The following is a 17,229-nucleotide window of genomic DNA, read 5'->3' as shown; positions in this document are numbered from 1 at the left end:
AGTATTATGTTGAATAGGAGTGGTGAGAGTAGATACTCTTGTCTTGTTCCTGATTTTAGAGGAAAAGCTTTCAACCTTTTACTGTTGAGTATGATGTTGGTTGAAAGTTTGTCATATACGGCCCATATTTTGTTGAGGTATATTCCTCCTATACCCAATTTGTTGAGCGGTTTTATCATAAAAGGATGTTGCATTTTGTCAAACGCTTTTCCTGCATTTATTGAGATAATCATATTTTATCTTTCATTCTTTTAATGTGGTATAGCGCATTTATTGATTTGCATATGTTGAACCATCTTTGAACCTTTGGGAAACATCTCACTTCATTATTGTGTATGCTCCTTTTAATGTGTTACTGAATTTCGTTTGTTAATATTTTGTTCAGAATTTTTGCATCTACATTCATCAAGGATAGTGGTCTGTAGTTTTCTTTTCTTGTAGTGTCCTTATCTGGCTTTGGCATCAGGATAATGCTGGTCTAGTAATATGAGTTTGGGAATGTTCTATCTTGTTTAATTTTTTTGAAGAGTTTCAGAAGGGTTGATGTTAATTCTCCTTTAAATGTTTGGTAGAATTAATACCTGTGTCTATTTTGATGGCCTCTGCCTCTTTCAGGACTATGCTCATTAGAGGGACCATGAGCTGATCTCTGGTGTCTTGCTGGTCTCTGCTACAGGGCCAAGGGATTCTGATGACAAAGAGAAGGCATCTTGCCAACTATCTGGTGTCCTGGCAAGTTTAAATTGCAACTTGAACCTTTTGGGGTTATGACAGGAGGGGAAATGCAACTTCCTGGTTCATAGAGAGAAGTTCCAAAAGTTTTTCTGACTCCTTTTGATAACTAACAGTGAATGTAAATGAATCAGAAAGAAGTATATCACATTTCTCAAACAATGCATAAGGATTTGGACATACACATGGAAGAGTTTTGGGAAAATAAAGGCTGATCTTTATTTTTTTCTTGTACTTAAACACTAGAAGTATCATTAGACTTAATGCTAACCACTAGACCAGATTTTTCCATTTCCAATTTTCCCCGCTGGGATGAGTAAATAAACAGATGGAGTAAAAGCTTCAAAGTGAGACAGGAAGAATGTGACAAAGGGGGCTGTTGACTACAGAACAGTAGAGTAGGATGAGGTTCACTGAAATGAGAGAAAAGAGAGTTTGGGGTAAGAAAGCATTGCTAGAATGTCAAGGAGAGGCACCATACCTGACTCAAAGCTCTGGACCTCTGGCCAACCCAATCAGAGGCCAAAAGAGAGAGGGGCTGAAAACAGAAATAGAGAAAGCAGATGCCACACCCAAGTTCTGGAAGATCAAGGGAGCATAAGACCATGCTTCTTTGAAATGATTCTGAATTAGAGTGACTCAACAGATTTCTTTTCTACCAAAGTGGCCACACTTCTCTAGAATGGGGTCCAGGCAGCACCCTGTGTTGGAAGGTAGTTTCCTCAATGATGGCAGAAGGACCGTCATGAGGCATCTAGCAAGTTTAATGGAAAAGAACAGGTTAAAGAGATGAAGAGAAACAATCAGATGTCTGATGGGGTTCCGCAGTCTTCTTCCACTGCACCTGTGAGACACGTTCATTAGATATTCCTGGGGAAAATTTAGGAAAAGCAGGTGAGCTTCAAATCTCCTCATCATCAGTAAGACCCAACCGGAAAAAACAGATCAGAGGCTGAACAAGTGGTCTTGTAGTTTTTCATGAATTAGCAACTTGAGGGAGTTTCTCTTTACTCATCTTAGTAACATTTTCTTCCATATGCAGAAGGATTCCCACTTATTAGTTCAAATACAGTAGCTAACACTTGCTAAATAGGTAGTCCCAGGTCTGTTGACTAAAGTCAAGTCATTGCTGGTTCCAGTCTACATGACCATTGCCCCTACTGAGGTCAGAGCTCCTCATTTGCATTCAACGCTGCTGCTGCAACAGATTCCAATCCCTCTCTGCTGCTCCGTGCCAGTCCATTCATTGCTCCCACCAGCCCTTTTCCCACGCAAATTCGATTGCTGTTTCCCCTGGGCTGCCATTGCTGACTGCCCCAATCCTCACTCTGCTGAATTCTCAACATTGATCACTGTGCCCTGCACCCTGGGACATTACCTTTCCATGTTGCCTGTCCACACATTAAGGCTCTATTTACATCAGAAAATACTGTTATTTGGGGGGTGGCGGGAGCGCGTGGTTACAGCTTCCTCTGTTGGCAGATTGTATTCATTAATGCAGTTAGATCAGGTTCTCATTTGGGCTAGGACAAAGATGAAGGGGCAGTGTTGTTGTAGACAATATGGTACCAGTCATGTTCTGTAGTGCTTTCAGCATCAGGAAATCATGTCCATGTGATGAATTTGCCTTTGTGGGGTAAGTATACCCGTTTTATAAGGTTCTTCTTCTTATTGGTTATACCTCTGCTTTCGTACTTACGATGGGTTGGCTTTGAAGGTTACTACTAAAGGAGCATCCCTGATCAGTCCCTCCAGCTTGGTATATTGTGGAAAGGAGGAAGGTAGAGGAATTAAGAATTCAGATACACATTTTATAGATTCTTTTCTCTGGACCTACATACAACATTGGGTATTGATCAAATATCAAATAAAACATAAGATAATGAGACTAGAATAATTTCAAGTAATTAAAAGGCATCAAAATTTTAATTATTTTATTTTCTCCTGAATCTTCTCATGTTCTCATGTTTTGTGTTATCTATTATTGTTTGTCCTAGACACCTCCTCAAATCTCAGATACGTCTTAACTCATTATTCTACAACATTGCCACATTCAAGCACTTTCACATCTTATCATTTCTATCCTGATAGGTCTCATGCATCTGTTCTCTTCTGTCTGTACCCATTGCTGCTGTTGTTGTTCAGAACTTTATGACTTTTCTAGACTCCTGGAATAGCCTCCTAACTTCTTGCCATGCCTTTCAAACTTTTGACACCCAACTTCTATTAATTTGATAAAGGATATAAATGACTATATGAGCTTTGACAACTAAGTTTGTGAACTTACCCTAGAAAAGGTGCTCCATACCTCATTGCTGAATATCACTATAGTCACCTTCAAAATACTCCCCTTGGGAAGCTATGTACCGATGCCAGCACCTAGTCCACCCTTCAGAGCAAGTTTGGAACTCTTTTTCTGGAATGGCCATCAGAGCTGTTGTCGTATTACCCTAAGTGTCCTGAATATAATCAAACTGTCTTCCTTTCAATATTTCCTTTATCTTCGGTAAAGAAAGAAGACATTGGGGGCCAGATCAGGTGAGCAGGGAGGGTGTTCCAATACAGTTATTTGTTAACTGGCTGAAAACTCCTCACAGACAATGCCATGTGAACTTGTGCATTGTCATGATGCAAGAGCCAGGAATTGTTAGTGAAAAGTTCAGATCGTCTAACTTTTTCATGCAGCCTTTTCAGCACTTCCAAATAGTAAACTTGGTTAACTGTTTGTCCAGCTGGTACAAATTCATAATGAATAATCTCTCTGATATCAAAAAAGGTTAGCAACATCATTGCAACAAGTTCGCGAATTTAATCATCAGGCCTCGCTCTTACTACTTGTCTCCTCTAAAATTAAATGACTTCGCATTGATTGAAGAATACATTCAACCTACTTAGGCTCTTTAATACCTGGCTGGAACCCACATTGCAACCTTTCTGCCTCTGTCCACCTCATTCCCAGTCTTCATTATGTTCTAGCCATGCCAACTAACTTGCTGTTTTCTGAGCACACTTCAGCCTTTTCATCTCATACTCATGACTCCTGCTCCATTCCCTTAAACTCTCCCTCTCTCGTGTTCCTGTTGTATTTTGTTTATGCTTCTGCCACAGAACATAATCTGTGCCATAATATATTAAGTTGGTGCAAAAGTAATTGTGGTTGAAAAGGTTAAAAAAGAAATGCAAACACCGCAATTACTTTTGCACCAACCTAATATATGGCTGATTGACTTCTTTTCTAGACTGAAAGTCCCTGGAAGGCACTCCATTGTTAATTATCCCATTTGTTAATTAAGTTTGCATCACTTTACCTAACACAATGGCCTGAATCCGTGTATGTAATGAATGCATGTAAGAATACTTTACAAACAATAGAGTACCATGTAACTAGTAATCATTTTATTGTTTTTTGTTAAATTGAGTTGAATTTACTGTTAGGATTCTCACCCATTTTCTCTGGGAGAAATTATTTCCCATCAGTGGAAAACTTAGAATAACTGACATGATGTCTCAAGATAATCCAGGGAGACATATTGCTGCAAAAGAAGGCAGAAGGCAGCCTTGGTTTTGGAATCTTCCCTTTCCTTCATGGGCATGCCTCAGAGGGCCAGCCTATATATTTCCCTGTGGTCTCTAGTCACCTCATATTAAAAATCACAAAATTACTGGAAACTTCCCATTAGGGAAGATCAAAGAAGTGGCACTGTAATAAGAATAGCCAGGCTCTTGGAAGCTGGCCTCGGGCACAGGTTCTACCAATGTGTGACTTCTGTGTGAGAACAAGCATCTCTGCTGACTCACGGGCGGTAGGCATACTATGAATATAACATGCTAGGCATTTCCTGATACAGGGATTATTTTCATCTCTAGGAATTCCACATGTGTTCTCAGAAGCCTTTGGAACATTTAAATTTTAAAAATAAACCTTGATACCCCAACACAAATATCCTAGAAATCCAGGTGTCAGCCCTTTTCCTTGAAAACACCTGTGAGTCCTGCTGCCGCTTGCATGAAACAGGAAAGACCACAAGATCACTTACTTCTAAGTGAAAAATGCCCACAAGAAATAGCCATGAAGAAATTGGCACAGCCATGTTAAATACCTACCAACTTACTCTTTGAGAGCCTTGGGAAGTTTGATTCACCCAGAGAGGGAAATAAAAAAAGAGAGGAAAAGAAGAAAGAGAGAGAGGAAAAGGAGAGAAAAGAAAAGAAAGGACAACTGCATTAACAACTCCGATGCAAGAAGGTCAGACTGGAGGACATAAACTTGCGGCCCAGAACAACACTGGAGCGAATGAGCTCCTCGTAGCTGTTAACCCAGTACTTGGGCAGGTATTTGAGAATTTAGTTTTTGAGTCAAACAAATCAGCAAAATCATTATCTAAGGTCAACCTCTGTGAGTGTCCCATGAAGGAGAAATAGTCCAAAAGGGGACTGGAGGTAAGAGAAAAGAGAAAAAAAGATTTCTGTCCATTATTATGCTGTTGTGGAATAGTGCCAAGACTTTTCTTTTCCTGGAGCAATGCAATTGGTGAAAATCCATCCTACCTGCTATACTGATGGTGGCTGCAGCCTTTGCAGTACTGAATTTCTCTCCATGCTTATTGGTAGCTATACATGTGTAGAGTCCTGGCTTGGTGATAAACAGCTGCAGTCTTGAGTCAATCACTCGGTCTTTCACACTTTCTTGAATGGACCCAGAAGAAACCTGGTGCGGTAGGGGGAGAAAAGAAGAGATTTGGTCAAGGATTCCCTAAATTGCTCCATCAGCATACTTGAAAGAAAAAGGATTAAGATTAGAATCAAAAGGCATGCAGTAAATTGCAAAAATAGCCCCAAACGTCCCTCCATATGCCTATGACCTTGCAATGTGACTTTGTAGCTCTTACCTCAAGACGTCGCATCTTTCCCCATGCTTTGAATCTAGACTGGCCTTGTGACATGACTTAGAAAGACAGAGACTTACAAAGTTCTTGCACTTTGTGGTTTGCTTTCTTATTGCTCTTGGAACCTGTAACCTTCTGTAAGGATGAGGCACACATGGCCCAATTGTTCCCATTGCTCTAGCTGGGAGCCAACAACAGCCACCTGATATATAAGAAGGCCATTCTAGACCAACCAGCACCCAATCGACTTGCCAATCACAGGAGCTAGATCAGCCAAGATCAGGCAGTACTGGTCCAACTCGGCAAAATCACGCAGTTGACCCATAGATTTGTGAGCATGAATAAAATGGTTGTTGTTTTCAGCCGCTAAGCTTTGGGATGGTTGTGATACAGCAATAGATAACTAATACAATGTAGGAAAGATATACTTGTGGATCCTCCAAGATGTATTTCTATGTTTTGAAGATAGAAACGGTCAGGAATGAAAGATTGTATACTTTGGACTTATTTTCATAACTCCTGTTAGTTCCCCACAAATGCACATCAGATAGATGGATGTTATCAAGAAAAAATGGTTGTGAAGTCAATTCTGTTTCTGAGGCATGAACACATCATGTCAAACTTACTTAAATCAGAAAATCAAATGTCCTGGAAGAAGCAGGATATCAATTGCATGTAGCATATAATTGACAGGTTGATATACGTAAGTGTCTTATTTATTAGTCATCATTATTCCAACTCTGTGAGAAAGACTGCTGCCCAGTATGTTCTATTATGTTGCAGAGTTAGAATTTATACCCTAGTTTGTCTGATCCAAAAACCTGTGCTTTAAATCATTGTTACAGGGCTTTCCCTAGTCCTACAAGTGGAGAACAAATGAACAATCATTAGAAAACAAGAACAGTAACAACGACAACCTCAGCAAATCAGCCAACCAGGAGCAAAACAAATGTCTGACTTAAATGTTATCAGATTGGTGGCATTTTTAAAAATGGTGATTTACGCTTTTCTTCGGTACGGATGCCATCTGTTTAATAATTATTCTTTAATCATCCCTGTTTGCATGAAGAGGAAAATGCAAGTTTGAGGGAAATTTGAATGGAATGACCACTAAGGAATCATCTTTTGGTTTGCCATACTTTATCTCGGATTAGTGGAGGTGGGTTCCCTGGGGTCCTCGACAGAGATCTCTCCGTCCAGTAGAAGGGAACGAGGCTGGACATGAGAAATTTGGAGCCAGATGTTTTACTGTGTTGCTCGAAGGAGGATTTTCACAATTAGACTAGCAAGGGGGAGGGAAGCCCTGGTGTGAGACCAGCTTTCTTCCTTCTGTTGCCAGGTAGCTGCCTGCCCCTGGAACCAAGCACTCTCTGTAGCAATCAGGCAGTGAAAGTTTGTCCAATTAGCTTCATTGTCTTTTTATTTTCTACCTGCATTACTAGTGTCCATCCTCCTGATAAAAATTGGTTTGTGTGAACATCAGTTTACCTTAACTGGGGAAACGTCCCAGGTCAGATCAAGTATTGTGGCACTTTCCCCAGATAAGCAGCCTGGACTCTATGAGAAATTGACAAGGCAGAGAGAAAAATAAGAGACACATACTTGGTTGGGAATTCAAATCAAATTCATCATTATGTTATTTATCGGAAGTGCAACTTAAAAATTTGAGCGTCCAAGTTTGAGGAACAAGTTAGATCTAGAGGACTGAGCAATTTGAAATACAATTTTGGACTCTCCCTGAATTTTAATACAAGGCAGCAATGAGAGAAAAGCTAAAGACCTCAAACCTCTATGCTCCATCGACATGCTGTATACTCTAAGGATATTTTATTTATAAATATCCCTTTCTAGTTTGTAGAAGTGAGATCTACGGAACAGTTACCTTCCTCCTTCGCAGTTAGTTCCCTCCTTCGAGAAGTATAATGCCTTGGAAAAAACTCAGAAAGAGTAATCCCCTAGTGCTGACTGCAGCCTCACTATTTTCATGTTCACACCTAAGAAAGTCATTCCTAAACACCTCCTCAAGGTCACTGAAAACATTCTTGGGAGGAAAAAGAGATGGTTTTTAAACTGCCTGACCTCCCTTCTCCTGGACTTCATCCAGGTGTTGAAATAGGTCAGCGAATAGACCAAGTTATGAGGCTCATTGCTTGATTATGATGTGGCTCCTGAATGCTTTTCCTCCTGTTTCCAGAGGCCTTGCTTGATCCAGTTGGTGACTCATGCACAGCAGGCCTTGTTAGTCATAGTTTGAATTTGTTTTTCTTTCTGCGTGGATCATCCTGACCAACAGTTTAGTATTTTTGATGACCTAAAAATAAAAACAATCCTTTTCCCTCCATGTTGATCATTTTGCCCTTCAAGTTCAAAAGATCAAAGGGATGAGTTCAGATTATTGCTGTGACCTTTGACCAAGGTATGGCCTAGGTGGCGGTATCTGGTGTTTCCAGTACATAACAATATTTTCTCCAAGTCCCCCAGGTAGGTACAGTGACCTGGAGGAGTTGGATATACAGCTTACTGCTCTGTGTGTGGTATTCTCTTTCTGAGATAGTGACTCAACACACGGCAAACAGGAAGTTCTATTAAATAGGCGTAATAGTTCACACCTGAGATGTGTGGGGGAAAGTGTTTTGAAGGTGGCTTATTAAGACATTAATAATTGTGTTTTGAGAGAAATCTACCCCCAGTTATGGACCTTAGCATAGATTTGACCTTAGTTAGCATAGGAAGTCTTTTAAAAGGTATTTGGGCCTCAGTGGACTTGTCTTGCAAATATTTCCAGCAGACTGGGCCTATCTAATGAAACTGTTAGGGTGTGGCCCCGTGGTGTTCTTGTTCAGAGAGTTGTAATAAGGTTTGTCTATGCATCATAGAAAAAGGGATAATAGACTGAGAACATTGTCCATATTGTTTCTGATCAGCATAGCCGTAAATATTGGCCTCTTCCAATCTGACTGCTAAAATATTCCACATAAAAATTGATGTATGAAATTATTTTGATTTACACAGCTAGTAAGATAAGATGACACCAAAGTTTATGTACTTTAAACCTAAAATACTGCCTCTTAAAAATATGTGTAAAATATGGGTTAGTCTCCCTTAAAAAAAAAAAAAAACTCAACTCAACACAGATGATTTGTCTATTTATTTGATAAAATTCTCCTAACAAATTAAAATGATTCAACTTTCAAAATATTTTAGGAACTGTATTTATTGAACAAAGCAAGATGACCTGCAATTTTTCTACATTTTTTTTAATTGAATGCCAAAATGATAGAGATATTATAACTTTAAATAAATCTTGTTATCCAAGTACAAGGATATTTTCTTTTAGGAAATTAAGCTCTATTCTACCCACATCAAACTACTATTCCAATGTTGTAAAACAAGAGGAATATTACTGGTCACTCTGAGTTCATCTAAGACTACAAATTTTCGTGAAAAATAAAAGACATTTCCACAGGAACAAAGCAAAATTGTTCTTGATCACTTTGGGGAACATTGCTTGCCTTTCTCTTGTTTTTTGGCTCTAACTGTTCAGGGAGTTAGTTTATTGGTTCACAGAGGAGGAAAAAGGAGCATTTACATCTTTTAGAGTACCCGTTGAACTTAGTAGTGTGTTAGTGAAGTTAGTTCACTGGCTTGTAGTTAGTGAACAGCCACAGTTCAAACTGTTTTATACTGCGCCATACAGCTCTCCGGTCTGCATTCATCTTCATTCGGGCCACCCAAAATGTTATCAGGGCTGTGGGCTCTTCCCTATGCTCCATAATAGATTTTCTGGTTTGCTACTTGTACAACATGAAAGTCCTGAAATTGTCTCCATTTCCTGTGATTTGTGTGTGTCAGCATTGGCAAAGTTATCTCAATTTTGATTTGGACTTGGTGAATATCACCAAGACCAAAAACTGGCAGTAAGAGCAACACACATTCTCTGACCATGAGACATGCAGATGTGCTTTTGCTTTGTTCCTGGAAAAAATTACTATTTGTTTTTTTTCCTGTTTTAGCATCTGAGGCAATGGATCTATTTTGCCTTCTCCTTTTTGTGAATGACTTCTTGAATGATTGAGTTGGGGTCTCAGTAAGACCCAAACTAACTCAAGCCACCTGACTTTTTATTACTCCTCAACTCCAACACAGAATAATCATGCATCCTCCAGTTCTAAACTGATAGAGCCTTTGTAAAACACTGAATTTGTTTAAAGCATATATCTTTTCTTTATTACTGTTTTCACAGAGTAAGACAAATTAGTAAAGTCATATTGTCAGTCTCTTAGTTTTCTTAGTGCACATCTTTACACTATCCTAAGAGCCTTAAGAAACTACAACAGCTTCCATGGAAGAGCCACAAAACACATTGCCAAATGAGATTCAAATTTTAAATGACACTGAGATTTAATTAAAGAGCTAAAGAAGAGCAGGGTCTACAAGTTACTTTTTGTAACATAGCAAAATTAGAGAACTTTAGTTCTCATGTTGTATTGGAGATCATCTTCTCCAGCGACCTAACATCTCTGTCGTTGTGGACATGGGAAAATCAATGTCTGAGAGGTGAATGGACTCCCCTAAAATTACATTAGCTGAAGAGGGACATTTACAACAACAAAAAACCCTTCAGCAAAAACAATAGTGAAAACAAAAATAATAAATGAATTGTAAGCCGTACAGGGTGCTATTGCAAGATGATATTCTTCATTAGATGGGGTAGCCTTAGAATCTGACATCTTTTTCCTGATTTACAACATCCATCCACAGTTCACACACTGATGCACTTTGTTTTACACAGTCTTCTCTCCCTTCCCCTTCTTCCTTTCCAAGGTCCAGTGTCCTAGTTCTCTTTTTTCCCTTCCTCTCCTTTTTCTCTTCGCATTTGGAATACTCCTTTGACTTTAAAATGCTATCATTAATATATTGTAGTATAATATACGGACACTGAAGCCAAGATATGAAAAGTTGGAGAGATACTATGCTGGAAAACATGAAAAATCATAATAATTAAGAACCCTTTAGATGACTAATCAAGGTTTGAGTTGTTCAGCTGTATTGAAAACCATCTTCACCCCACCAAAAGGACTGGTTTGAAAGTGCACCCCATCTCCTTACAGCATAAAAGAGGGTCCTTAATAGAACCACCTAGAGAATTGATATATGGCCACTGCAATGTAGTAAAGGGTTAACTCAGTGGCCTTCAGATGCTCAAACCCTGCACAATCCAAAACCTGCGCATGGGTCTTTAGCTGGCCCCTGAGTGAGATAACTTCTTATCCCTTAGAATATCCTGTCCAATAAGCACGTCTTTGTATACATGAGACCTTGAGTCATGCCAGATAGTTTATGTTAACAATGTAAATTGTGATGAATATCTTTTTTGTTCACCAGGGACCCTAGGTCATGCTGTACCAGTTTGACCTTTGGAGGGGCTGAAGACTAGCTAAAGTCAGTCATATTGGCTCCACGTGACTATGTAACTGACCCTCAGTAAAAACTCTGGACACCAAAGCTCACGCGAGCTTCCCTGGTAGAATACGTTGTACATATTGTCATACATCGTTGCTGGGAGAATTAAGTGCTCTCCAAGGAACTCCAGCGGGAGAGAACAACTGATTACCCTTTACTGATTGTAGCCTATATCCTTTCATACTAATAAACTATAAGCAACAGTATAACAGCTTTTCTGAGTTCATCAAAATGAGGGTGGTTTTGAAACCCTGACACACCTGGAATTTGTTGACATAGCAGGCAAGTATCTAATTTCCACCTATAAAATCTAAGAGGCAGAATCAGGCTACCTAGCAGATTCAACGGAAGGAGGAAAGAGGGAGTAACTCTGTTCAATGATCTGGACCCAAGAGTTTGTAGATACGAAGTTTTAATAGAAGACTTGAGTTGGAGTTATTTTCAATCCTTCCAAAAGGAACTTCAGAAAGACTTCCCATTAACTAAGAAATTAGGGGCTAAGAGGGAGATAACTATACTAAGGAAAAGGCATCATAGTATCATCTGGAGAATTTCCTGATTTCTGACGAATCATGAGTGTGTTCACAATTGAAAGAGCCAGTTTTAAATACTTGTCAGGCACAGGGTTATAAAGCAAACTTAAAAGAGTGTCAGTTAGATTAGAACTTTTCCCCTCTAATTACTGCCCCTCCCACCTCAAACCTGTAGGAGTCATAAGTAGCAGTTAGGAAGTAGGGGAAGAATGAATATGAGCTAAGAAGCCCGCCCAGAACTTGTGTGGAAGGCGGGTGCATACCTGCAAGAGTCCTGAGAAATGGGGGATGGAAAAATTCTCACTTGTGAATGTAGTTGGAGGCTTGGGTTATTATTTAGGATTAGACACTTAAAATGACTAAATTAGGATGGTGTTAGTGGTTTTAAATCACCTAAAAGTGAGCAGAAAAGTCACAGAGCATGTTTAAGGTAAGCCTCAATGGTGGAAAAATAACTCACCCTGATGAATAAACTTAAAAGGGCAGATAAAGTATTAAATAAGGTTGTATTACAAACAAATCATGCTTATTCAACTCCTGAGTTACAACAACAATCTTAATCTACATGTCAAACTCTTCTTTTTCCATTTTGAAATCTCAAAAGAGAAATAAATCCTACAATTATGAAAAATAAATCCATAGAAGGATGGAAAGGTATCATAATCAATGAGCCAGAAATTTTCAGCAATTTCTGGAAGACAGAAAGAGGTGGGATTGGATTGATAAAGAAATGAATACCAACTCAGTAGGTGAAACCAAACACAAAATTAGAGGTTTACTGAGAGGAGAATGGATAAAATTTCCCTAGGTAGTCATGGAAAATTCCAAAGTTCAGATAGCAGGGATGTAAGGGTAGGAGCAGACTTTGAGAGAGTTAGTGAAGTTGTTGGAGAATTTTGGAGCTATTATGTATCCTCATAGCACCAGGCTGCAGCATCTGTCCATGGACTAGAGCTTTAGTGGGTTCCTGCGGTGGACATTTATGGTGGGTATTAGAGCTTGAGAAAAGGTGGATAGATTAAGTAGGCCTCCCCCTGTCCCTTCATACAAATATGCACAGTATAAAGATCAGAAATATTTAATTTCAAAAGAAATTCATTTCACAGAAATCTAAGTAGAGAACATGCAGAGACGAGAGAAGCAATAATTAAAGATACGGTAGAGGAAAATGTCCTTGAGTTTCAGAGAGATTTGATCTCAAGTTCCTCACCTCCAGTTCTGTATCAAAGGTAAATATGTAAAGTTGCCAATTGACTCTGTAGGGCTTGTATAATATTTTAACAAAACCTGATCATGATAGCTCACTAAAAGAATAGACCATTCACATTTTTGCAAATAGATGCAATAATCCTAAATAAAATTACAGCAAATTGAAATAATACAATTAAACTTAAAAAGCAATGTATTCTAGTATGACAATTTAACATAATGGAAAGTTTGCAATTTAAAGTGAAAAACTACAATTGAAATAATTGATGACCAGGTATTTTGTTGACTTTATAATATATTTACATTAAAACACATTAAATTAAGATTAAAAATAAATATTCTTAACCTCAAAGAGTATCTAGGAACTGAGTACAAATCAAACATAAATAGACAAATGGTTAAAGTCTATAAAATATCATTATAATAATAATCTATTACAGGTTCCTAATTCAAATATTGGTAAGCTAAGTTATTCAGACCAACTCTCACATTAAAAATAAATCTGAAAAAATCTTTTTAACAGATTTAACAAACTTAGAAGCTTTTATTTCTCCTCAGAGAGTTTTTCAATCCTGTGGGGAGCCATGATTTCTTGTTATTCTGAAGCCTTGCGGACTGGCTCAGTTTTAGTTCCTGAGGCATTGTCTCTGCCTGCAACTGGAGGGTGCTTGCAAGCTGCTGAGGAATGAGGTGGGAACGGCCAGTTCCCCGACACAGATCATTGATGATTATCAGGGTAATTGGTGGGCTTTGTCATTGAGAAAATGACTTTGGGGAAGTTTCAGTGATTTTGTAGTTTCTATGTAGAAGTTAAAAATTTACTCTCAATGAGGTAATGCACACTCATGATTGTTAAGCTGCACGTACACAGGTGGTATAAATTGGTAACGGAAAGTAAACTCTGGGCTTCAGGATCACTGAAGACCGGCCGCATCATCATTTTGTGTGAGTGTCTTTTTTCATTCCCACTCCCCCATTCAGGTACTGTTCGATTTGTGGCGGCTGGCCCGCCACACAATCCTAGAAAATATTAATTTTCCTTTGATGGCTACAAGGAATGAAAAAATAGAAATAAAAACTCAGGCTACATAAAGGTGAGGAGTCTAATAAGAGATACAATAAACTAACATCTCATAGAACTAGATGTCAGGGAGATATCAGTGTGAACTACAAGTGAAATAACCCACATAAAGAATTGTAGACTATGTTAATATTATCTGGGATGTCCAAGAAGTTTCAAACCTTGAATTTAGTTTAAGGTAGTCTGAGATTAGTAGTAGCCTCTAATCCCTAGCAGAAACAAACAAAAATTCTCTCTGGAGAAAAGTACCTTCAACTAGACCTCAAATTAATCCCTGCCATTTTTTTTTTTTTAACAAAACAAAAAACAGTAGGTAGTCAAAGAGAAGGAGGCACAGAAGGAAACAAAACACAATAAACAAGAGTCAGCAGAAAAACAGACAACAGAAACAGACCTACAATGGCTCCCATCTCACTCAAATAAAAGCCAAAGGTTTTTCAACAACCTGCACAAGCCTATATGATCCACAACCCCTAAACAAACCCCTTACCTCTTTTCTCTTTGCTCACTGCCCTCTAGCCACACTGACCTACTTGCTGTTCTTCTCACATACCAAGTGCACTCTTATCTCAGAGACTTTCCTCGGTTACCTCCCCCCAAGTTATCTCCCCCAGGTTATCTATATAGCCTCCTCCTTCAGCTCCTTTAGACCTTAGCTCAAATGTCTTCATCTTAATGAGGCTTCCCTGACCAGTCTCCTGAAAAATGGAATCTTTCTGCTAAGGTTGCACTTTCTGCCTCATTTTCCTGCTTTATTTTTCTCCAAAGCATTGGACATGATCCACATAGAATACATATTATTCTATTTGTTTTATCTTACCATTTTTCTCTCCCTATCATAATGTAAGCTCTTTGAGGGCAAGGAACTTTGCCTGTTTGATTTGCTCCTGTGTCCACAATGCCTAGAATAGTGCCTGATGCCCAGGAGATGCTCAATACATATTTGTAGAATGAACAAATGAATACTTATATGTGAAGTGCTTAAGACAGGGCCTAGCTTATAGCAGTCACTTAATATATGTTGGTTATTATAACCAGTATAAAAAAAGAAAAGAATGTTGAATTGACCGATATGGGTTCTAATTCTGGATGCCTTTTCATCAAAGTAGATTCCAGCAGTGAACTAATTCGTAAACTGATGAGTTTTGTGAAAATTATTTTACTTGTATGGGAAGGAATCGCTAACAATTCCCTTTAACACAAAGGCATAAAGAAAGAATTTTGTTTTCTACTATTTCCCATGATATAAGGAAAGAAGTAAACCCATGGTGTTCAATTTCTATGGCAGTGACTTTTAGGATGAAAATATTGGAAGTCTTTGAAAAACGGAGGTACAGGTGGTACCAATGACAGAGATTAGGATAACTCTACAAATATATGGTGTATCCTGAAATGCACCACCAGCAGTTCTTTCCCAGACAAGTCCCCATACAGAAGGCACTCACAGCATTTCCATTTTCAATCCAGGTGATGGTGGGAACAGGCATGCCGGTTGCTGTACAGCGTAGGGTCACAAAGGAGCCAAAGGTGACATTATGGGATTCAGGAGCTCGCAGGATTCTGGCAAAAACTGTTAGGAAAATAGAAGTGGTGAGTGATTCTCCTGTAGGGAGTGTTCTCCTGTGTAAAATCTTTCCATGTTCCCTCTCATAAAGATAATACCAAATGCCATGTCCTGGTTTCTAAGCCATTTATGCGATGACCCTACATGTCTCACCTCTCCAGGATACACCAAGCTTGCTCCCAACTTGGGAGCTTATCCATGCTGTCCTTCAGCCTAGAGCACTCATCCCTCAGGTCTTCATGCACGAGATTCCTTGTGCCATCCAAGTCTGTTTGAGTGACATTTTCTCAGAAAAATGCTCTTAGACCACTCAGCAGAATGTGTAACGCTCCCCCCATTCACTTTTTCATCATCCTGTTTCATTGTCTTTGCAGACCTTTTCACTATCTGAAATTATTTATTTGTTGCCTATTGTCTGTCTCCCCCCAGTAGATTTATATGAGTTGTCAGCAACCAAAAACCTTGCCTGTTTCATTCAGTACCTAGAAGAGTGCCTGGCCAAAGTAATAGCATTTAATTGAATTAACAAAATAATGCTTTACACCTTCAACTGTATCATAGCAGGAGGACAGACAAAAATCTGTCAAACTTTTCAGAATATGAGCATACTGGGCCAAAAAGAAAAGGAACATTCTAGGCCATGTGTGGACAGGTGAATGAGTAATTTATATTCCTTTCTGAGGCTGAATCGCCACTGATTAGATAAGATGAAGTTTTTTTGATGTGAAAAGAAATTTTACCTATAACTAAAGAATGGAGGTGAGACTCAGAGTGTATAATATATTGAAGGATACTTAGAATCACAAAATCACTAAACTTGGAAGACGCATCAAAGTTCAGCTAGATTCCTGCTTTTATTAAATAGATGAAGAAACTAAATCTCGGTTAATTTAAGTTTTTTTCCCTAGCTAAGAAAAAACTGATGGGTGAGAAACGTGAACTCAAGTTTTCTGACTTCAAATCAGTGTTCGTTAAACCATTAAATTGCCCATTATACTGTAAATATAATATTTTGTGTCCTTGCATTTTCCCACCCAGAACTTAAGTTCAAAAAATAATATTAGACTAAGAAACCCGAATTAACGCAATTCTTTAAAGCTTAGTTCTTCTAGTTAACTGAAATTTGTAGAGTTTGGATTCTAAAGGAAAGTACAGGGGAGACAGTACCTGTATATACTAGACAGGAGATATACAGGACAAGAATAGATCAAGTTCAGAGCTGTGTTAGAAGTTGATCTGATTTTTTAATACCTCTTAAAAAAGATTGCATGATTCAAGGAGGTAAAGGAATATATGATTTGTTTGACAATTGGGTGCTTTTAGCAATTGGATTCTAATTTCAGATTTGCACATTCAGATTTATTCAACTTTCTATCTTTTGATATTGAAGACTCTAAGAGATGGAATTTAGAAAAGCATGCTAGAAATACAAATATTGGGCTCAAAAGCCAGGAGAAAGGAAAAGCAAGAAAGGTGCTAACTTCAAGGCAACTTGTGGTTTTTTAAAAAAGTGAATCAAGTATCTTAATGCAACTGAATCTGCTCCTCCTCTCCAGAAAAAACAAAATTGAGCCTGATTTTAAGTAAGTCCTGAGGTCTAATTGCCAACCTACAAAAAATAGAGGGTTGAGAAACATGGTAAACAACACTGTGGGGATACAATTCAATCAAATACTGAATATAGTCAATTCTACAGAGCAAATTATTTTGTTTCCTCAACAAATGAATGGCATCGGGAAAAAAAGAAAGAGGGAACCATTA

At 38.5% G+C, this 17,229-nt stretch overlaps 1 protein-coding gene across 6 annotated transcripts in view; it reads right to left on the bottom strand.

The window, feature by feature from the left end:
• MUSK (muscle associated receptor tyrosine kinase) overlaps positions 1–17,229 on the bottom strand; it is an 85,734-nt gene that overhangs the window by 27,182 nt on the left and 41,323 nt on the right. For all 6 annotated transcript variants that reach the window (XM_033123395.1, XM_033123396.1, XM_033123392.1 and 3 more), the window contains 2 exons: positions 15,350–15,474; positions 5,281–5,440 (listed from right to left, as the gene is read on the bottom strand). In XM_033123395.1, the coding sequence (XP_032979286.1) occupies positions 5,281–5,440; positions 15,350–15,474 (285 nt within the window). The remainder of the gene's footprint in view (positions 1–5,280; positions 5,441–15,349; positions 15,475–17,229) is intronic.

This window comes from Rhinolophus ferrumequinum, chromosome 12, assembly GCF_004115265.2.
Source record: "Rhinolophus ferrumequinum isolate MPI-CBG mRhiFer1 chromosome 12, mRhiFer1_v1.p, whole genome shotgun sequence".
NCBI classification, from domain to species: Eukaryota; Metazoa; Chordata; class Mammalia; order Chiroptera; family Rhinolophidae; genus Rhinolophus; species Rhinolophus ferrumequinum.
The sequence above is the reverse complement of the archived record's forward strand: the minus strand, read 5'-3'. Positions and strand labels throughout refer to the sequence as shown.